At 40.9% G+C, this 23,052-nt stretch overlaps 2 protein-coding genes and 1 long non-coding RNA gene across 6 annotated transcripts in view; 1 reads left to right on the forward strand and 2 right to left on the reverse strand.

Moving 5' to 3' along the window:
• Window positions 1-1,170: 1,170 nt before the first annotated feature.
• Window positions 1,171-6,242, reverse strand: LOC145442026 (uncharacterized). Its single transcript, XM_080320007.1, has 7 exons — window positions 6,064-6,242; window positions 4,733-4,839; window positions 3,507-3,608; window positions 2,317-2,359; window positions 2,000-2,257; window positions 1,537-1,623; window positions 1,171-1,471 (listed from the first exon to the last, which is right to left on the reverse strand). The coding sequence occupies exons 1-7, from the start codon at window positions 6,120-6,122 to the stop codon at window positions 1,432-1,434; spliced, it is 696 nt and encodes a 231-aa protein (XP_080176133.1). The 5' UTR covers window positions 6,123-6,242; the 3' UTR covers window positions 1,171-1,431.
• A 2,673-nt stretch (window positions 6,243-8,915) lies between these two features.
• The window catches only part of LOC145442030 (uncharacterized), a 35,006-nt gene continuing 20,869 nt past the window's right edge, over window positions 8,916-23,052 (reverse strand). For all 4 annotated transcript variants that reach the window (XM_080320013.1, XM_080320011.1, XM_080320012.1 and 1 more), the window contains 2 exons: window positions 9,740-9,867; window positions 8,916-9,676 (listed from right to left, as the gene is read on the reverse strand). In XM_080320013.1, coding sequence (XP_080176139.1) covers window positions 9,505-9,676; window positions 9,740-9,867 — 300 coding nt within the window. In that variant the 3' untranslated portion in view covers window positions 8,916-9,504. The remainder of the gene's footprint in view (window positions 9,677-9,739; window positions 9,868-23,052) is intronic.
• Window positions 10,861-22,922, forward strand: LOC145442036 (uncharacterized). Its single transcript, XR_013915931.1, has 4 exons — window positions 10,861-12,157; window positions 14,647-15,634; window positions 19,733-19,792; window positions 20,756-22,922. It is a non-coding gene; the product is annotated as an uncharacterized LOC145442036 (long non-coding RNA).

Below are 23,052 nucleotides of genomic sequence, written 5' to 3' on the forward strand. Positions count from 1 at the left end.
TTATTTCGTTGGTCGTTTGTTCGAGGATATTTATTCAACTCCAAAATTTTCGTCGCGCTCCGCGCGATTTCATGTCGCGAGAGGTATAGCTTGATTTAAATATCATCAGTCCATTAAGAGAAAAATGAGCATATTTTAGATAAGTAGGCATATCAACGCCGTCGATTACCACGCATTGAACGGGATTATGACTCTAAGATAAGAGGTGGGCCACAGCACATTTTCAAACCGGAAAATATGGGCCACGGCCAAGAAAGGGCTGAGAACCCCTGGCCTAGCCTATATCAAAAAACCAGAACACATCGAAGAATGAGTAATCAAACGAAACAGAGACAGTGCGATAAGAAAGCTAAGTAGCTAAATTAATATGTAACAATTCTGTGCCAGTAGTAATTGCTTCCGTAATGAAAGATGTCGCAGGCCGCAAAATAAACGTCTACGGGCCGCGGGTTGAGAACCCCTGCTATAGAGGAACACGCGTGAATTGGAGGTAAATCGCGCAAAGCACGAAATTTTTTTTTCAGTTGACCGCTTCTTCGCGGCCCCTTCAGATGCTTTCACGCCCCCAGGTTGGGAACCACTGATTTAAAATAGACTGGTTGTTTAAATCGAGTAATTACGAGAACAAAGCCAAAAGATGTCGGTGATGTTAGCAAGGTACAATCATTTGTTTTAAATGCAACCCTACTGACAACGCTCTTCAGCGACCAAGGAATCGATATTGGGGCCGGCGAGACACGTTGCTAGATGAAAGACCATCTCCTCCTAAAGCTTGACCATGTGGGAAGCCCAAAGTTGTTTTCAAAGCGTCTTGGTCTTGGCAGTGTCTGGACCATTGAACGTCAAGGCAATATGCATGGCCTGTCCATTCATATTAGCTGATTCTCCTTAGATGGCATGCTGTCGCCATCGCTGTTTCAGCTAGTGAGGAATAATGATGTTGGGTATCAGCGAGTAGCTTATTTTGAAAAAGAACTAAATTTCAGTAAGTCTGAATGCTTTAGTTAGCCTTATTCGAAACCTTAATTCAGATAGCGGGCCGCAAATAACCCCGCGTGTTGGTGGCCCCTGATGTAGGATATGTTGTTGACACGAAGTTAACCGACCATTTCTTACAAATACATCCTTTACAGAAATCCCGCATTGGACACACCCACACACCGCCGCAAATTACGAATATTTACAGATTTACTTGAGCGAATTGCAAAGGACAGTCAGCAGACAACGACTCCACCACAAACTAGAAATATCCAGTGTAATTCTGCGTCTAGAACAGCGCGAGCGAGCCCGCGCTTTTTAAAATGCGAGCGAAACGAATGGTAAACCAACAGAACCGCGCGGGTGCAATCGCATCAGAAACACTCCTTTCGAAAAAAGTTCACATTTCTGCCAGGGGCGCTCCAACGCCAAAGAGTACAGAGAATCGCGACGTCAACTTCTGTCCGACGGAACTGGGGACCCGGACACAGACCTGGAACAAAACCACGAGGGTTATTGCATTGCGAATACAGACCGAAGGGGACAGGGGGCAGTTACCGTGAACGCTCCGATGCACTTCCTCTGGGGCTTGGAGTTCTTTGTGGAAAATTGTCCCGCACTGGTGATGGGGATCTTGATAGTCGTCTGAAACAGTAATAATAATCATGCACAATCAGGGGTGGTCCGAATAATCATTCGTTAGTAATCATCCAGTAGTAGTGATTTCAAATTCTACGTGTAGTTTTGCCTATAAAAAGTCAAGTAGAAGTAGTAAAAACCATAATCGCTTCAGTAGATCCCTAATCCTTGATTTAGAGGCAACATTTTGCCACTATTTGCCTGTCCTGGAAGCTCAGTCTTGATTTGAAGGCAACATTTTCGTATTATGTACCAGGTACATTGTACTTATCTTAGAGGCTAAAACTGTGGTTTGTAACAGGGGTTCACGGAGCCAGTTGAAGGGGTCTGCGTGAGATCAAGAACCACCGTCCTAGAACGCTAAATTATAAAAGGAACCCACCTTTCCGGAGTTCTGCTACGCGCCGCCCTTCCGTTTTGCGGCGAATGATAGCTCGGCCTGCGCCTTTCCCTCTCGGCGGTTCCCCCTCGTCTGGGAGAGAACGACCTGCTCCTGGACCTCCTGTACTGGCGGCGGGGCGGGCTGTGCCGTCTCTCCGGGGTGCGGCTGCGCGACCGGCTGTAGCTCCTGCGTCTGCGCGGGCTGCGACTTAACGAGCGTCTTCTCGGGCTGCGGCTGTACGACCTTCGGCGATATCTCCTGAACGTATGCTTCAAAGTTGCAAATCAGGTACCGGCGATAACAAAATACACACTCACCTTGGCGGGGATCCTCGTTCTTTACCACGCATCTGGTTCGGCGCTACAAAAACAAGATACGCACGCTAGTAATCAGAGTCTGTCAAAATAATCCGCGTCGACACTCAAGTAGGCCTGGAAGTAATGCGCTAAATTTACATCCAATTTGAAGTAAAATAGCTATTCTGAAGACATGTCCAAACTATTTCGAGTGGAATTAGCAAATGAAGGTATGAAAAGTAATGAAGAGCACAGTACCAGTCAGCAAAAAAACCTTTACATCAAAAGTCTGCAAAAGTTCATAAGCTTATCGTTCCCTACAGAGACATCGATTGTCATCACAGCCACAACGCTCATAGTACGTTATAAGCCACTGTATGACTAGAATTTACTGCGACACCATTTCTCAGCGTGCCTAACGCTGCTTTACAGCTTCATGAATAGCAAGGTCTGTGAAATCGCAATACTTTTCATTTTCACAACATTTTGACGGTTGGAACTGGATTGGTGGCTACGCGAATGGTGATGATGGAAGAAAAACATGTCTTGTCTTTGTTGGAGAAGGGCGGTTTCTATCATAAGTGATGCAAGCCAATCTCAAAACTACTTTAAATTTGCAGAATGGTAGGCGCAAAAAGTAAATAGATTTGCTTAAAAGACTATTAAGTACAAGTGGAATAACCTTAACACAAAATCTCTCAAATTAGTGCAGGCAAGTGGGAAAAATCTACACGATTACTCTAAAAAGTACTGTTACTGACAACCTCGATTACTAATTCTAGTTATCACCAGGGTTGTAACCAAGTCACAAGTCAATCTCAGATTTATAGATTCGACTCGACTATTTTCAATTCACCACGGAGTCGAGTCGTCTAGTACAGGGTCGAGTCCGAGTCAGTGTGTTGACTCGAGTCTGAGTCCAAGTCATTACGTTTACTGTTCAGTTCAGTTCAACCCACTGTTTTCAACTCTGCTCGAGTGATAAAGAATGACTTGCATTTATAATATAGTAATTTTCCTCAGTTTCTGGCTCTACTTTCAAGTATCAGGACTAAATACCAATAATGTGGTAACTTCACTATTCCCAGAAGTTACAATGAAATTACGTCTTGGTCGTCCTAGTCTCGAGTCCTATGACTTGGTTCAAGTCGATACAAAAATCGCGACTCGAGACATTACAACCCTAGTTTCCACATAATTATTATACTTACTTTTTCTGTCTCCGGCAGCAAACTGGACCTCTATGCTTCGTCCTCCGACCCACTTTCTATCCATACCATAGAGAGCGTCCTCGGCGTCACGAACGTCTTCGAATGTACGATCCAGATAGCCGGCTAAGGATAATCTGCTCAAACCGGATTCTAGCTACGGGATTTCAGGAAACGACGAAAAGGGCAAAGGAGAGAGGGGTCGGAAAAGAATAAAAACTAAATAACTCTCGACATATCGAGAGCGAAAACAGATCCGTGCCAACTTCATACCGAGCTTTAGTTAGCCACAGAAAGACATGTAGTCGAAGCCTTTAACTTTGCAAAAACTCTTTCCGCAATCTTTGCTCTTTCTTTTACTTTAGCAACTCCTCTTTACACTTTAACCTCTTAACTTTGTGCGCTTTAACTTTTAATCGCTTTATCTTTAAAGTCTTTGCCTTCAAAGATGGGAATTCGGTTCAAATTTTACATTCAAATAACTCGTTCTCGAGTGCTGCGTGCATAAAGTAAGATATTTTTTCGTGCCAATCATGCTGTGCTCGGGAAAAATCACTAACACTCATTACGGCGCCAGAACAGTATGAAAGATGTGGAACGTTCAAATATGTACCATTTATGCAACCACACAGAATATAATATCAGTTTTACACCAGATAAGGGTAATTTGATATTTTTGAAACAGCTATTTCCAAACACTTTGTGGCAATGCTGCGGATCTAATGCTGCTTTCTAATACATAATTCATATGCTGCGATTGACCAATCGAGATTTCAAGGCATCCACAGTGGAAATAGCACCGAAACTAGGATTTTTGTTGATACCTTCAAGAAATATACATATAATCAAACCTTGGTTTACTGGATATCTGCTAGAAAGATATACCAGTTTCTGTTATCATTGCTTCAGTTTTTAAAGCAATATGCACCTGAAAGCGTAATTTTGAATGGCCAAAGAGATCATTTATCTACATCATCAAAACTCACAACACTAGTCATGTGATTGGCACGAAAAATGATGTATCAAATTGATATCCTCACCAAAAACACTTTATTATCTTTGCAAACCGCCACTACGTTGGACTTTTGGCTTTGTCCTCGAAACCAATTATTGCATACAAACGGCTAAGAAGCATTTTAGGCTTGGAATCTTTGCTTTTTCCAAAGCTTTCCCTTTTATCTAAGACGATACAACAAGTCAAATAACGAAATGCACATTTTGAAAAGGATATTGTATGTAGGCGAAGCCGCGTGGGGCTCGCGTGTAATAATCAAGCGGGACATACACGTCGCTGACTGGGCCATATCTCGTGAATTCTCGGCGAAGATCTTCAGATCTGAACAATAAAAAAACTTGGCGATGCACAGCAAGGTTGCATTTTGCTCTACACTTCGTGTCAACTTTGCAAACCTTCACATTCTTAGTGTTAAATGCATACTGGGACACAAGTTCTTTTCAGTACTGATGGCAAAGAACCAGCAACCCATACTGGAAACAGTGGTTGCGTTCGGCGATAAGTTGCGTGGCAGATGGGTCTCTTGCAGGTTGCCAGTGAATTCGGCCCTCCGAGAATATTGTATTAAAATATATTACCTACCGTTAACATGAATTAATTACATAATTATACTATTAAGTGATTTGGATGTCAGGGTATGCGTAGATCGTGTAATCGCGGGAGATAGCGCAGATATTCACGGGGCCGAATTCACCGATGGCTGAATTTACTCGGCAGATTCGGCCCTCGGAGAATTTAGTACAAAAATATATTACCAACTATCAATGTGAATTAATTACATAATTATATTATTATCAAGTGATTTGGAGGTTAGGGGTTAGGATTAGGGTTTGGAAGGGTTAGGGTTAAGGTTAGGTAATGTTATTGTAACTGTAATTGTTACCCCGGCCCTGGCCGAATTTACAGAGGGCCGAGGTGACCTGTGGCCGAATTTACTGGAAACCCTGGAAACAGTGGTTGCGTTTGGCAGTAAATTGCGTGGCACTGGCAGATCGTTCTCTTGCATAGTATAATTAAATAAACGTGATGGCCCGAGTGATGTTACCAAAAATTCCACTCTGGCCAACAGCTATGTGAAATTGGACCTGTAGGACTTATATCTATGGGTCCGGTTGAAAGCTCGTCATTCTTGACAGTTGATAGGCCTATAAGTTAGTTTTGTTATGAAGATATTTTGGAATGATTTCAAATCAAATTTTGCAGTCATCCTGATTAGAAATTGGACAAATTGACTGATAAAAGATAGAGCCAAAACACAGACCATCACCTGTTTGGGTACTATGACAACATAATTGTGTAACACCATTTCACTGCATCACTGGAAATACAGACAAATCGTTATAACCTTGACTTAACAAGGTTTCAATAATAATGTCCTACTTGGCACATTTCGATTCGCAGACACGACATACCGCGTATTTACATTACATGCCTCGAAATCTACTGCGAACGTCGTAACAACGTAGATTTTGGTGTTGCGCATGAAATGTTGTATTCGCATGATATAACCGGTACAGTAACTAATAGTTTCGACTTCATGCTTACCTGACAGTTTCGCTGATATTACGAATGAACAGCGACACGTTTGGTCGTCCTCTCGACATCTTCAATCTGAACCGTCACAACGCAAATGAAATACTGGAACAATTCAATGCAATGGCGACTTCTATACAGCAAAACCGCGACCTCCGCTTTCGACCGAACGTTTTTCTCAAATAATCCAGACCACGCCACTGTAAATTTCTAATCGGAAATAACGTTAGTTACGCGGGTACGCGCACTGTGTGGCGGTAAACTGTAATATCTCAAAAATTTGGCGGCATTTATGTGTTATTATAACCGTTTTGATGTAGCTTTTTGGTTACATCAATACCTTGTCATGGCATTTTTTATGCTTCCGTTTTTCGAAATTGAATAACCAACCACTTCCCTTTCTGCGCTGACGTAGCCTACCATTGTCGCTTCCCATGACATGCCGCCCTATTTATTGTCGCTTTCTTTTTCTATACTATCTTCTTTACTTTCATTCAGTGTGCATGCCTCCTCTTTACATCGCCTAGGGAGGCCAAGGTGGGTGTCAGATTCCATAGACTGCTCCTTGTCGCCTCGACACCTTCCTGTCTTTTCATTGTATCGCATTTTTTTGTGGTGTATTGAACTGATAAAATTGCTAATAAACCAATGATGATGATGATGATACTCTGTTGTTTCGAAAGCGAAGTTCTCGCTGACTACATTTCAATCAACCAATCAGGTTTATTAATATTTTCATCGTTTCAAAACATCACAAGACTGCGATATGAAAAGATTGGAAGGTGTCGAGACAACTTGGAGTAGCCTTTAAGATCAGACACCCACCTTAGCCTAGGCGAAGTAAATAAGAGGCATGCAGTATGCACTGCACACTGGATGAAAAGTGATGCTGAGAATATAATTTGTCGTGCATTAGTGCGTTTTGAATTATGGTTAGGCAATGTCGTGCCGAATCTCCGCACCTGCGACCAAGTAATTGGTACTAGAGGCTGGAAATATCATCACATTGCGATTGAGCGGGGTTTATCATGACCATTGACCATACAAGCTAGGGATGGTGTGAACGTGAGGTTCACGTTCGCGTTCTGTGTGTGAACCTCGGAAATTTAGAGGTTCGCGTTCACAACAGAACCTTGGTAGGTTCTGCACTGTGAACCTTTTTCATATATTACAATTTTTACTTCATTATAAAAGATCTTTGGTTCAAATTTATTGCATTTCAACTGCGGGCCACTCTATGCATGGCGTTGGCAGCATTAAAAATCTACACTAATCGAGCATGCACCTTGACAATCTCAAAAGGTTTACCTGCTTTATTACAAAAGTTTGCTCGAAATATCCAGCTTTCTGTTTGTGAGTATATTTAGTGACTCTCTGCTGCGAGCTTGACCCGCAATCACACAACATCAAGAGCGAAATACGTGGTCAAGGAATGATGCTTATTCAACGAAATAATGAGACCGATATCGTTTTCTGATGTAAAAAATCTAGCAGGCGTACGTGGTGAATCTTTGCTTCATATCTTTACTGCATCATTAAAACCAAATCAGTGCGATTGAGGTGTTGGCTACTGCTGTATAACTTGTTAATGGGGTAATATCGGTAGCAAGTCTAGAAAAAAAACCGTTTTACACTCTGCTCAGTATCAATAGCAATACTCAGACGCCGAATACATTGTTCGGTCTGACCTATAGACCGTTAAGCGTAAGCGTAAGCTTATATTCACTGGTAGGTCCTCGTCGAAATTGTTGGCAAAGCGGCATAAGATATCGATTTTGTGGGAGTATTTTATCCTTTGATTGCCTCAGTTGATATATCTACATTTAGCGACGTTGAAAACGCCAATTTGTACTTATGCATTGTGGCATTATGTGGTCCGAGTCGTCGCTAGGTATCGTGTAGGCTATCACTTCATTGAAGATAGGGTTGTAATTAGCAATATGACGTCGCGTGACGTCATGAGGTTCACGTTCGCGTTCACACAGAACCTTTCAGAAAGGTTCGCGGTCACACGAACCTGAACCTTTCTGAGGTTCACACCATCCCTAATACAAGCCGTTCTTGCAAGCAGGGCTTTGAAAGAGAGAGAGATATATGATATTCTTTTTCGCCTGCACCATCGAGATGCTTTGACGACGGAGTTGCGATACGGCCGCGAGGTCATCTAGTCTGCACCTCCGTTTTTTTCTCCTCCATGCTATCCGTTATTGCTGAGCGCCTAGCAGGATAGCTGCGGATACCAATTTTCGAGTCTTTCGGGGATCGAACCCACGACCTACCGATCGAGAAGCCGGACGCATAACCATTGCACTATCTCGCTCGAAACATCCAATTCATTCCGTCATAGCAATCAGTACACTACAGGTTCTCACACTGGCAGGCACGGAACTGGAAATTTTTCCGAATTTTCTCATAAACTATCAGCCATCAAACTATCCGAGGGATTGCCAACATTCTAGTTGCATTCTGTGATATGCCAATTAGGGATGCGTGATTTAAAAGCTTCGAGAACCACTGCTCTTCACGAAATCCACTCGATGCCGTTGCTTACTGTGCTGATACAATGCAGTCACTCTTGTGAATCCAGGCTGGCTGCAGGCTGAACCTACTTCTACGACTTGAAGCGAGACGCAGGGTCCAAGGCTGCGACAATTTTGCTTCTTGCAGGCCTGTTAACTAGAAGCAAATACTTTCGCTCCTCCCAAATTATGAGTCCGCCTGTCGAGTACAGAAGAGGGCAAGACTTTTGCATGACAAAGAAGAGTTACATTTCGTTAACTGAGCGGCGTGACTGTTCTATCTGAGATGGGACGTTGTAACCATAAGTCCGGGTCATCATACGCCTCGTACATTCCTCACCGCCATTTCACTACCAGGATTATACATATTTTCAGGCGATGAAAATAAAATGTCGCAATAATTCGAAACGTCAACAAAGTAAAATCGATGCTGTCAGGCAATAGCAGATATAAAATGGAATTCAACAAAAACTCAGAATTTGAACTATCATCACGGAAGTCAAATGATCTTGACATAGAATGCATCATAAGGAATTGAAAACCATAACAACGCTAATGCATACATCCGTTTTAGTAGCAGTTATTGAGCTATGCTTCTTGTAAAGTACTGAAACAAATATGATGTGGGTTAAAAAACAATAAAAGAACAGACAATAAATGTATGGAAAAAGCAGCACTTAGATATATTAAAATATCGACCGCAAAACAAGACAATGTTACCCTTTTGATGAAATCTAAATCGATACCCTGACTACGAGGATTTTTGCAATATTGAAACAAGTCACACAATGATTGCTGTGCCGGGCAAGAAGGTGGAAAGGCTTTCAACGACTAAAATAAACAATGTGTCAAAATGGCTCTACAAAACAGGACAGGGTGCAAAAATGCAGGTAGAAATATGCTGAATATGGCTTTTCGGTACTGAAATTTGAAATCATGGTGCGTTTTCTGACGAGGGCAAGTTGCATCGCACAGTTTTAGGAAGAAATCGCCGTTTAACAGAAACAGGAATTCTGCTTCTCTTAGCAACGGAAGACTTTTTATCTGCAGCAATCCTGGAGAGTTCATTGTTGGCAATGTGCTGATTTTTTGTGATAGTGAGCAATCTGAAACAAAACCTTCTCGTTAAATTCGTGAATAACTTATTTGCATTTGCAAAAGATCATTACCTCCAAGCGTGCCAGACTTTTTGCTTCAACTCTCTCTCCAATTGATGCGTGGAATCATTGACAGCCGTGTGCTTACAAAATGCGAGACGCCAATTTCGCCAAGCGCAATAAAGCAATCGAAGCTCATTCTGAAATAGTCCAAAAGTTGGTGTCAAACAAGCATTGCAAGGATCCACGGTTGTGATAACTCGGTGACTGGAGTCGAATCGCAAGTGTGACGTGACTTGACGATTACCCGCTAAAAGAATGCGACCCAGCAAGAAAAATCGACTTTTTGAAAACATGTACTCAAGTCAGGGCCAAGGTTCCGAGTCACAAGTCAATATCACTTTTATAATTTCGACTCGAATCAAGTCGAGTCAAGTCCGAGTTCAAGTTAGTGAGCAGGGGGTCGAGTCCGAGTCATTATGTTCACTATTCAGTTTTGAGTTCAATCCGGTTCAACCCACTCTTTTCAACTCTGCTCGAGTGGTTACGATTTTCCTCAGTAGTAACAGTTTCTGGCCTTATTTTCCAAGTATCAGGACTGATAGACGAAATACCAATAATGTGGTGACTTTACTATTCTTCGAAGTTACAATGAAATGTCTGTCTTAGCCGTCCTAGTCTCGAGTCATATGACTTGGTTAGAGTCATGCACAATGACTCGAGTACAAGTCGAGTCAATACAAAAATTGACTCGAGTCGAATCATTTTACGCATTTGTAAAAATGACTCGATTTAAGTCGAGTCTCCAAAAAATCATGACTCGAGTCGAATTAGAGTCATTGCAACTCTGACTCAAGTTCTTTTCAAACCTTTCTTTTCTATGTCCACCTAAATTAGTTTTGGAAAGTCACAGAAATCACTACTTCTACTTGAGCTCAAGTTGAACTTTATGGCATTACTTGCATTTCTACTGCAGTGCCAGATAGCGACAAGCATTTTAAAAAATGAACCAGGCTTGCAATGACCCCTGAAGCAATTTTCCGGTGACTCGATTTGAGACGAGTCATTTCTTTAATATTGAAAAAGACTCGACTCGGGTCACTTTGTGCATTGGCTCGACTTGATTCAAATCACTTTCATCTGTTTGAATGAACGTGTTAAGAAAAATGAGTATAGTTTAGTGTTGAGAATCAGAGTCTAGGGGTGGAGGCCAAAAATATAGATCAAATAAAAGATCTGGGGATTTTGCACGTTGCTGGATTTTCTGCGGACCAGAAAGGTAGATTAGTAAGATTCTGCCAGGACCGACTGAGTATAGACTGCTGCTTCTTGATCCTGGTCGCCACCAGGATTAAAGTCTAGATCAGTGGTTCCCAACGTGGGCGATATCGCCCCCCAGGGGGCGATTTGGCGATCTAGGGGGGCGAAAATAACTAAGGGGGCGATAGGGGGGCGAAAACGGACGAAGGGGGCGATAGGGGGGCGAAAACGTTGGACCTTCCAATCAAATCATATTCATTATATGCTTGGTTTATTGTTTAGTTCAAGTTATATGAGATCGATGTTGATAGAAAAGTGACTCAATATTTGACCCAATCTAGCCTGTGATACCTGAAAAGGATTTCACGTCCCGTAAATTTGCCTCATATTACATCTATTTCACTTGTTTACGAGCTCTCTCATCCTCGTACCATCGAGTATTTGGTGTACGTTCATTCTCAATGGCTATACCGCAATAGTTACATCATAATCGAACATCTGCTGTTTGTGCGTGAGCCAGCAAGCAGGAAGCACGAACACTTTCTGTCAGAACTGCTAATTAGTGTGTCGTGTCGTTGCGAAGTAGCCAGTTTTGTCAATTAGCGCATATTGGGGCCAAATTTGGGAATATTGGCACGTTGGCACATTTTCAGCTCGTTCGAATTTCTTCAACTATCACTGTGAAAATTTGTTTTCATCATTTACACAAGTAGCAAGTGCATGGTGCTTACTCGCGCACACAAGGACATATTGGGGTTGTTTTACATAATTTTGACCTGCAGTAGGCATACGGGGTATTACGCCCCACAAACCGTTGTCCTATATAACATCGATATCATAGGTCCCGAGTCACTTTATCTGCTTCCCACTGCAAGAGCCAATTTGTGGTGTAGGTTATCATTTAGGCTACCAGGCCTACCAAAGCAAGCTGATATATTGAAAAATTTGCTGGTTCGCTTTCGCGTCGATTTGGTAGTAGAATTCTTGACGTCTGTAAATGTACCTTGAGCTTGACGACCTTATGCGCATGAAAATGAATTCCACGACTTTCTTGCAGCATAATTTAAGCAAATTGAACAATTGAAACTGATTTCTATAAACATGTAAATACATTTCGAACCATGAAGATAATTTAGGTATACTTCAGTCAGTTTGACGTTATGTTTTGCAATATTTGACTCCCAGAGCTTTCGCACAGTTGGCATCTCTATGTATGATATCTGAACAGAGGTGGTCAAAGTAGTCAAGAAAGCTACTCAAGTAGAAGTAGAAGTAGCGACGAAAAAATCTACTCAAGTACGAGTAGAAGTACTTCTTCCATGAGCAACCTTAAACTACTTGAAGTAGAAGTAGAATTGACTGACTTTAAAAGTACTCAAGTAAGTAAGTAGTTGTGAAAACGATCCTAATTCGTTCACATGGATTGTAAAAAGGTGAAAATTGAGCTATGGGAAAGGTGACGAGCATGATTCATATTGATACATACCAGCAGGTATCCAATTTTCGATAGCATCATAAGCCAAGGGTTCTCAAAGGGTGGGCCATATAGAAGCATTTGAGGTGGGCTACAAAGCTATTTAGAAAATTGAAGAATTAATGTAAGTTTAGTTATATTTGTTATGTTAATCGCTAAAAATTTATTCATCGAATTATGCGTAGGCTGCGTAAAGCTTTTCACCCGACTCTGATGAGACGTAGCGGCACGTGTGGGGTCTGCATGTACGTACAAGTCCAAAACGGGAGGGAGAAACAGCGGCTTTTTCCACTGACTATGGCAACCTACGGCTAACAGCAACTAACATAATTTCGAGTATATAATAACTGGAAGGTATAATGCTGAAGTAACCAAGTAATGCGGCAGCGGCTGGGGCATATGTCGTATGCCGTTGAAAGGGGTGTGCAATAAACTCGGAATGAAGTGTAATTGATATATAGATTTACTATAGGCTACTAAGGCAAGCCGTAATATTGTAAGATAAAATAAGCCATAATTGCAAATTATCAGCAACTTCTGGTGGAGGTATACCGCACCACCGCAACGAATCGTAATGGATTGAGGATTTAGTGGAGCTCATTAATATTTGGAGTCGGTTTAAAATGTCCGCCGTGATATCATTGTACTTAATGTAAGAGTCACATAAATTGATTGTATCATTGAATTGAATATTCTGACATTGCAACTTCAGTTGGTTTGTTACAAGATGTGTTATTGCATGCATATTAAAAAAATCTTTCTCGAATTCCTTGTAGTACCCCATTCACCAATGAATTGTTGGAAGCTCACCCAGAATGACTATATTATTCCCCACAATAGTGAAACTAAAATCCCAATCACACAGTGAAAGCGTGAATTTGATCATTGGGTTTCGCGAAGCGAATGGAGCAGCGGGCGATTGTAATATACACATAGGAGTTTCAGCCTATGATCTACCAAGGCCGTAACTGCTCCACCCATACCCCCGATTGCGGGACCTCGAAGGGTCCAAGAATATTTCGTTGGTCGTTTGTTGGTGCAGATTTATTTGACTTGGAAATATTCGTCGCGCTTCGTGCAATTGATTGGGCCGAAAGGTCTACCTTTGAATATCAGCAGTAAATTAAGAGAAAAATGCGCATATTTTAGAGAAATAGGCATATCGGCGCGGTCCATTACCACGCATTGAACAGGATTATGACTCCAAGATAAGAGGTGGGTCACAGCACATTTTCAAACCGGGAAATGGGCCACGGCCAAGAAAGGACTAAGAACTCCTGGCATAAGCATTCATTCGTCCACATCATGGGATGAAAATAATAGTATTGATATGGAAATGCGATACTAATCCTCTGTTTATTCAACCAGAACGTTTTAGAAAATATCAAGGTATTGCGCACTCCCCCATATTATAAGGCCTGTAGTTTAGTCGATGAGCAATAATAAAAAATATGGTGGACCGTAAAAATGCTATATTGTGTAGCTTTATTTCTGGAAATTGAAGGAATTACTAGACTGCTTTTATACTTCAACATGTACGTTATGCAGACAAAAGAAGTGATGTTAATTAGAAATCAAAATATATGGTACTGGGAATTGAAAGTGAAATATAAATCTAAAAACAGAACATGTATTTAATGTCTTTAGTCAAGAAAGTTTCGAAGGTTGGTATGCTAAAACAGCTCTAAACCTAAAGAAAAGTCAAGAGTCCACTTTTCCAGATTAGGACACGCCATGGACATGCTAGATTACGATATGATAAGTAAATGTTAGATTGCTAGTTTCAATCGTTGTTATGAGCCATATATACTGTGATGAAATATTTGATATGGCGAGGGGTGACAATGCGGTGTGAACGGAACCACGTCAACCCGCTACCTAAATTATATTCATCGATAGTTTCGTGAAATCATACTGAATACACCTCATTATTTCACTGCGCGCGAAGCGCGACCAAAGTTCTAGGTTTAACTCGAGTTTTATGAAAACTAAATGTCAATACTTCGCGAAAACAGCCTAGAAATTTCTCAGGCTATCTTCCCGATTGGAGGATTAAACTACTTCTACTTGACAAACTAAAAATAGCGAAAAGTAAGTAAGTAGATGACAGAATATTATGAAGTAAAAGTAGAAGTAGTGAAATTCAGATCTACTTGAGTAAGTACCAGAAGTAGAGTGAAACTACTTGAGTACTTCGAAAAAGTAGAAGTACTTCGTTACTGACCACCTCTGTATCTGAAGCAAGCGAAACAGTTGATTTTCAATCACCGATGTAGTTTTCATTCGTCTACTTTTTAGACGTGACACAACATTGCTTCTTGATATGCCTTATTTTATAGCCTACTAGTAACTACAATGGTTGCCAAAACGTTGATGGCCCTGTGCGGTTAGATTTGTGGAGGACAGTAAGTTGTTATGATACCGAATAGTACAGTAATGGCCATCTAACTTATTGTCGAACGTTAGGCATTTAGCATTTAGGCAAATCCCTGTCTCTGCGCACTGTGCAGTGTGCAATCACCAACTCACTGCGCGGTCCATTGGACAGCAGTGACTAACGACTAAAAGAGGTCATCACTGAATTCCCTATTTTCTTCTTAATTTTGTGGTGTTGACTAAAAGTAGGTCATCACATCGTTTTTTTTTTGCGCGCAGATGCCATGTCAGCAATGCGCATTGGGCATGCGCGCTGCTTACAGGGAACTGTGGTAACGAGAGGTCAATGAAACTCTGATTAGGAACGCTTTCTTATCGGGGGGCGATGAAAATGTTTTGAGCTTCATAAGGGGGCGATGAGTCAAAAAAGGTTGGGAACCACTGGTCTAGATTAAGGTACGCAAGCATATAAATTTGGCGAGGTTTGTAATAGTTATGACATTGTAGATTGAAATTGCTTATCTGAGGCTCATTATAAAGATAGTGAATATTGCATGTTAGCGATATTTTGTTACCGGTACTCAATTGTGCTTCTCCTTATTGACTGATGATCATGTTATTACAGAATGTTTAATGATAATTGCATACAAACTATATAATAAACGAGTTCTGCCGTTCTCTTGCATTGGAAACAATCAACCAGGCCGTGAAATGCCACATCACCAAACATGGCAAAAACACAGAACAGCAATTGAAGGTTGCTTCAAAACAAGAGAAAGTCTCAAAACTGAAAATGACAGAAGGCCTTCAGAACATTCAATGGTATCTGACTCGGTGACGGTTCTATTTATTGCAAGGTAAGTTTGTAGACATTAATTATATCCATAATATGGCGCATATCAGTAAATTAATGGTTAAAGCTGTCATACCAGCACAGGTTCAGCCATTTGAACATTATTTTGAAAGTGATTCCACCATATTGTCTGTAGTTACTGCAGAAAATCAATCATGGAAGTTATTTTGCGAAAGAGTAATGAGAATTTGTTCGATACATTGACCACATCGAGAAGTGTTCCCCATGATGAAGATCGGTTCGTGTCCGAGGCAACTCTTCTCGTTATTTTCATCACTACTTTTTGCTAACATATCAATTGTACAAGTGTAGATTAGGGTTGTCCAAAATTTGAAAAATTTCGAAAATGCTGCGTTGTAATGTCTTATTCTATAGATTATTGATTAAAAACATCAACAAGCCTGAAAGAAGCTCTCAGGAACGTCGTTAAGATTTCTTACAAAGCGTTTGAAAGTAGCCGTCTGCATGTGGGCGGGGAATCGATGAAGTGGGCGGGCAATCACGAACCTAGAATTTTGATTGGTTGGAACCTGTAATAATAAGCTACTGATTGGCTGAAATACTGATTTTGTGATCATTGCTGGTCACGATTTCGTTCTACTCTGTTGTGTTGGTTTGCAGCCATTTCTGTTCGTGGCATTGGCGATATGGTAAATTGACGTTGTTAATGCTGCCATCGACAACAGCATAACGATCCAGTAATATATTTTCTACCTGAACACTGTGTATAACAGTTTTGTTACTTCTTGCACAGGAGCTTGGCCAATTAAGATAAGAATGAACTAGATGCATGCATCGTGCTACCTTCGAGCCTTCTAAAACATACCAGTTGACAACGACTGTAACTCATAAATTGCAAACCAGTAGTCAATTTCTCCTTATGGCTTGTTATGGTAAGTCGACGTCTCTCTCTAAAACGAACGCATATTACACTTTTTATTCAAGATTTAACAAAGGCAAAAATGCTATTTACAAAAGGCATCATTAAAAAGTATATCGCAGGGTCAGTGTTGCAGATCACTGGCCTTTGATAAGAGTAGACTTCCTGCTGTCTCCAAAAATCTTCCTATGCTGTTCCACAGCTTGAAGCAAACTGTCTCTTTGCTGTTCATTGTCAGTCAAGATTGCAGCATAGTCTGTGCTTAGCTTGACACCTCTTTCTGCGGCATCATTAACGACTTTGACAGAACTAACGTAGCAATTCATTTTATTGAATGAATCTGAAAAGTGCCAATCATCAACCGGTTGACGCAGCCAATCCCCAGAGCATTCAAAAACTTCAAATATGTACCACGACTGGGGCCCAATAAGGTCAGACAACGTACTGTCCTTGTTGATCTGTATAGTTGCATTCAATGAGGGTGGGCCCCTTCTGAAACTGGAAGTTCGCTCTACTTGCAGGAGCGCCTTTGCCATATTTTCCCGGGTTTCCTTGCTTTCCGTCGGTGAAAACAAGGCGTATACAGCGGTTTCCTCAACAATATACCAGTCGTGCTTCAAAAGCTTTCGTGAAGCAGCTGTGGAAACTTGCTCATCATATTCCTTATAACTCAACATGTGCTGAACGAATCTCAAGTCATTACCAGCTGCATCACGACCAATGCTTGAATCCACCCACGCAGGGATATAAAAGAGAACCAAAAATAAATTGAAGCGGCGCAGCAGTTCAACTTCTTCAGATTTGTAATCTAATTGGTCGGCCCACATGAACATCTTTTGAGCATACAGAATTGTACCCATCCATCTCGCATGGTGTGCTGCACCAGGTTTGTGATGACGTATATCTTCATCTGCACCGAGAAGAGCAAGAGCATTAGTCACACATTGCTTGTAGTCATCCCGTGTGAAAAAATCTTTTCTGTTCAACAGTAGCTTGAACTTATCAACTATCATTGCAGCTCGTTCAGCAAAACATAGAGGAATAGTCAGAGTCTTGAATTGCTGTTCCCTGTCAAGACTGCTCCAGTGCTCCAGTTCCTTTTAAGGTGGGCAAACCATGCATTCTCTGGTCCAGTTGTGGCCTTTCCAAATAAAGATTTCCAAACGTCTTTCACTACCAGCTCATACACATGGTGCCGACATGCATGGTAGAACACCTTCCTTCCTAGAAGGTCTTCAAGAATCTTTGCTGCACCCTTCTTCCAGCCGCTGTTGCTTGCTGTAGTGTCAAAAACCAAAGCTGTTACAGCATCTTTTATATTCCAACTTTCAATTATGTTGAAAGTGGTTTCTGCTTGCGTCTGACCTGCAGCATTTTGCATCTTTTGAATGCCAAGTAGTTTTCCTTCTGAGTATTGAGGATGACAAGATAGGACAATTGACAGAGCCTCATACCGATTTCCTAATCTATCCTCTGTGAGCTTTCCATCCCAATGAATAGCAACATGTTGAGGTTTATTTTCTGCAAATTTTTCTGAAATATCCTTGGAAATTTCAAGACGATTTGTTTCCCTGGCTCTCTTTGTCGAAGATCTTGACAGAGAGAACATTGCTATGTCACCGCCACAAGCCGTAATAAATGCTCCGATCAGCATTGTTGCCTTGTTGTCTGTTAGTTGCAATCGATCCAGAGCTTGGGACACATGGGTATTATTCATAATATTTTTAGGTGCCATCAGCTTAATGGCTGTCGAGGTGCCAAGACCAACATCAGCATCATAATCAGAACTTGAACTCAAACTATCACCCTCTTTTGAAGATGAAGAAGATGCTAAAACAACATAGTCATCACTTGAGTCATGTTGAATGTTTTTAACAGTTCTATCCGCCATGGTTGCTGTTTTCTTTTCGATGTCTTTAGCGAGAATCTTGTCTCTTCCAACATTATGCATTTGCGAGATTGCTGTTAATCTTCATAGAATGCAATGTCTTCGAGCTTTCTATCATGTGATAGATAAATGTCATTTTGTATTATTGCTATCGCATCTGTACTTCCAATATCCCACAACTTGTCCAAATCTTCCGTGAATTTTTTCCTCTTACCCTTGGGATCACTTTCCCGTTTCATGGTCGCCTTCAGAAAAATATATTTTTTGTTCAGTTTTTCAAGTAATTTCACCGCATTTCCTTCAAGTATTGTGGCAATTCTCGCCATTTGCCACACTGTCATGACATCATGAACCACCACATTACATAGCTCACGAGTAGGGGTTGACTGAGGGCAATGGTCTTTCAGATGCAGAAAGTAACTCATTACTTCTCGCAAGGTTGGTAATCTCGAGCCACAGATGTAATCGCAAGCATATCCGACCAAGTAATGCTCAGATCGAGATCTTGTTCTTCTCTGTGGCAAGTGCACAGTCTTCCGCCGTTTTGCCTCTGCCATGACAGTAATATTTTTGCCTTCTATCATAAATTACAGCTACGCCTAAAACATTTAAGTAACAAGTGTTACATTACGACTATTAACTCACCAACCCACAATGCCCTTGTACATAACCACAACCACTACTAACAAAATCGACCTCATCAGAACAGAAAATGCTGCTGCAACTAAAACATTGAGCAAGGAACAAGTGTTGCATTACAACTATTGATGCATCAACCCACAATGCGCTTTACAAATTCCCGTCTCTACTAACAGACTCGACCTCCGCAAAACAGAAACTACTGCTACAACTGATACATTCGAAGAACCACTGTTACATTACTACTATTGACTCATCAAACCACAACACGCTTTTACAGTATTACAGCCGTCACCAACAGACTCAGCAGCAGCAAAACCTACTCCTTCTGTCAAACACGGTGAAGCACCCAAATCAGAGCTGACAGCCGCCGTCATCATTGAAGCATAACCGATTACCCAATCAAGAATCGTGGTTTCGTCATTGCCCGCCTAGTTGCAATTTCGCCGTCGGTGGCCCGCCCACTCTTTGGCAGCTACTTTCAAACGCTTTGTAAGAAATCTTAACGACGTTCCTGAGAGCTTCTTTCAGGCTTGTTGATGTTTTTAATCAATAATCTATAGAATAAGACATTACAACGCAGCATTTTCGAAATTTTTCAAATTTTGGACAACCCTAGTGTGCACTTGTGCATTGTACATGTGTAAACATACGTATAGCCTCAAATTCTTCTGAAACATTCACATTTTTTTCAGAAACAAGCTACATGGAATCGCAGTCAACATGCGTGACAAAGACGAGTGATCTGCCACCTGGTATGTAGCTTATACTCATTTGGATTTCAAGTCGAGTTGATACAATCTTGCAGTTTCGGAGGGTTTGGCAAACTTTTGCTCCACTGCCCCAACCATTGTTATGTAAAAATTTCCCACTTTGTACTTCGTTTTCTAGTGAAGTGTATCTGCGAACGATAGAGTTGGAAATGGTGTTTGACTGCTCGAAAGATTGCTGATTACCAGTGCAATGCACATAGTTACAATCCTGTAACAATTGATATAAGATGGTGTACAATGGAGCCTGACCGATTATATCGCTTTGCCGATAATATAGACTCGATATCACTCTTTGAAAGAATTATTGGTATCGGCCATTGGAAATGAATATATGGGCAATTTTCGTGAGGTCACAGCATGGTGATAGGAAGTCCATAAACTATAATCTTTGACCACTAGACTGAGAATATTGATATATTTCACTTATATTACACTCTACAGGTGTCCTGATACAGCCTTTCTAGTTTATTTCCTATCCAAGTATAGCATTGGCTGTAAAGCTGTTCAAATAGATGCCCTGAAATTTTTCAAATGCGCATTATAAGGTATTCCACACAATTTGAATATAGGCTATAGTGGTTATCGGTGAAGGAGTTCGATATTGGTTTTATCGGTATCGGCCCAAAACTCCAATATCAGTCGGGCTCTAGTATACAAATACAATACAATGAAAACTACCAATTCTGCACTTTGTGATCAGCTGGTTGCAGAATACAAGTTTTTAATCACTAGAGACTGACCGATTATTGGTTCACCGCTCATATCGAATGGATACCACACTTGGAAACAGATATTTATATCAGGCATTAGAGGAAAAAATATCAGCCAACAAGGCAAGGAGAATTTCCAAATGATTTCTTTGTGATTGACTTCCTAATACAAGTTTTAGTTTAATCATAGGTTACTACCTCATCGCAGAGTCAATATGAACTTCTTTTAATTCAGAAAAACAATGAGCTGAGAATTGAACTGATGGTGTCCAAGATTGAGGAGCTCAAAGAAAGAAAAGACATGAGAGACGAAGAATGATATTTCAAAGAATTCGAAATGCGTATTGAAGAACATGCGATAAAAATGGAAAAATATAGATTAGAACTTGGACAATTGAGGAATTAGTGACATATGTAATGCAATATTTCTTTGTTCAATTATGTCAAGTTATGTAAATAGCCGAATACGCATTTTCTGAAAAGCAACATTTCTTTATAATATTTCGTTGTGCCTGCCTGCCAAGTTTTCCTCGCCATAAATAGGCAACTTGGATTTTCTGTGCGCAGAGACCATATCAGCACTGCGCATTTGCGCACATGAGTAGCTTAGAGGGAACATTGCTTATAGGTATTCTCGACGGCGCACATTTTTTGAAATGCAAAATTTCTTTATAATATTTCATTGTGCCTGCCTGCCAAGTGTTCCTCACTTTATAGGTATTGTCGACGGTGCAAATATTTTGGTACATTTTTTCAATTCATGGTCAATTTGAATACAAATAATGGGACACCTGCTCTTTGTTTATTATCTACAGTGCAATTGTAGTTGAATCTTTCATTCCACGAAGTCATGCACATTTCATTCTCTTTATTATTTTTACACCAGCACGGTTTACTGTGTTCGTTAAAATTATAAAATAAACATAATTAGTAGAAATATGTGTTGATCTTATTTTCAAGATAGGCTATTGCGTCAGTGTATCCAACTTCAGATGTTATATCCGTAGCTTCCTCGGGAGTAACTGCAATATCCGGAACTGGCTCATTGGTTTTTGTAGCAAAATTGTGCAAACATATTGTTGCAATGATTGCCAGGATGGTGTTTTCGAATTGCATTTGCATAGGATTTAGCAACATCTGGAAACGCTGTTTGATAACGCCAAAGCATTGCTCGATCAGCACGCGTGTCTTTGAATGCATATAGCTGTATTTTTTTCTTCTTGTGCAGCCTGTGGATTTGTTAATGGAGTCATCAGGTACATTTTTTGAGCATAGAGCCTCTGTCTCCCTGCAAAATCCCATTGTTTTTTTTCTGGCCGAGCTCGTATTTTAATGTGGAATTTGAAAATGTTCTTGAGTCATGAGTACTCCCTGGCCATCTCACAACAGCATTAGTCACTACCGGTATTCTCTTGGCATTGCAGTCCATTTGACAGTTCGAAGAAAAATATCCTTTCCTGCAACGATAAGCTTTTCTGGTACAGAGTCACCCGGGACTTTATTGGGATATGGGTATCATCAATGCAACCGATGACATTTGGAACTCCACCTATGTCAAAGAAATCACTCTTTGTTTGTAACAAATCATCCAATAGTGGGATAAATTTTCTCTATTCTCTGATAATGCCCAATAAATGCAGTGGATGATTCGGCGTGCAGTTGTCCGGCTGCCACCAATCAAGTCAGCATCTGTTTGTTGAAAATGACCGTAGCAAAAAATCGGAGAGCACAGAGTAATTGCATCATGGGGTGCAAAGCTTGAAGCTTGGCACCGTACATCCAACCATGGGCTGTCTTTAATCATGTCCAATAGAATACCGTAGCTCCCTTGTAAAATCTGTAGCGGTCAACGAATTCATTTTCTGGGTATTTTACAAATGAGTCCGATATGTTTGCCAAGTAATGCCTGGGCATGACAATTGTATTCTCGTCGCCCGAACTGCCATCTACGATGTCCAAAATATCCATACTACAGACAGAGACAGTAATAACAGAGTACCAGTTTGCAATGCCGTCTTTAGAACTTACAACTGTGAATAAACTACAGAGCAATATGCATTAAAGCTGCAAAGTGGCTTCAAATCAATTTCATAAGTCTACCTAGGAAACGATGGCATTCATAGCACATGACCAAAATCGACGACATTTCCGATCAGCATTGCGAAAGCAATATTTACTACGAAGTCGATGGGTTGACATGGCAACCTTCCACGGATCACTACATTTTGCGTCATTTTGACGCAATAGCGTCCTACATCCTGGATTTGTAGATCTACTAACTTCGCACGAACATCCAATGTTTTGGCGTGCGGATCATCTACTTCTAAATCGGGAGATCTTGGAACTCGCAGATTAAGCGAAAATCCAGGATGTTTTTACTCAGCTTTTTGGCCTCCACCCTAGGAGGCCTTGGACTCGACCCTTCGCACTTTGACTGGGTGGTGAATCAAAAATGATTCGACTTGACTTGAATCAAAACTTTAAAAGTATGACAGACTCGTGACTCGGAGTCTTGCGACTTGGTTACAATTA

Source organism: Botryllus schlosseri, chromosome 6, assembly GCF_051294905.1.
Source record: "Botryllus schlosseri isolate E-star chromosome 6, Bs_hap1, whole genome shotgun sequence".
NCBI classification, from domain to species: Eukaryota; Metazoa; Chordata; class Ascidiacea; order Stolidobranchia; family Styelidae; genus Botryllus; species Botryllus schlosseri.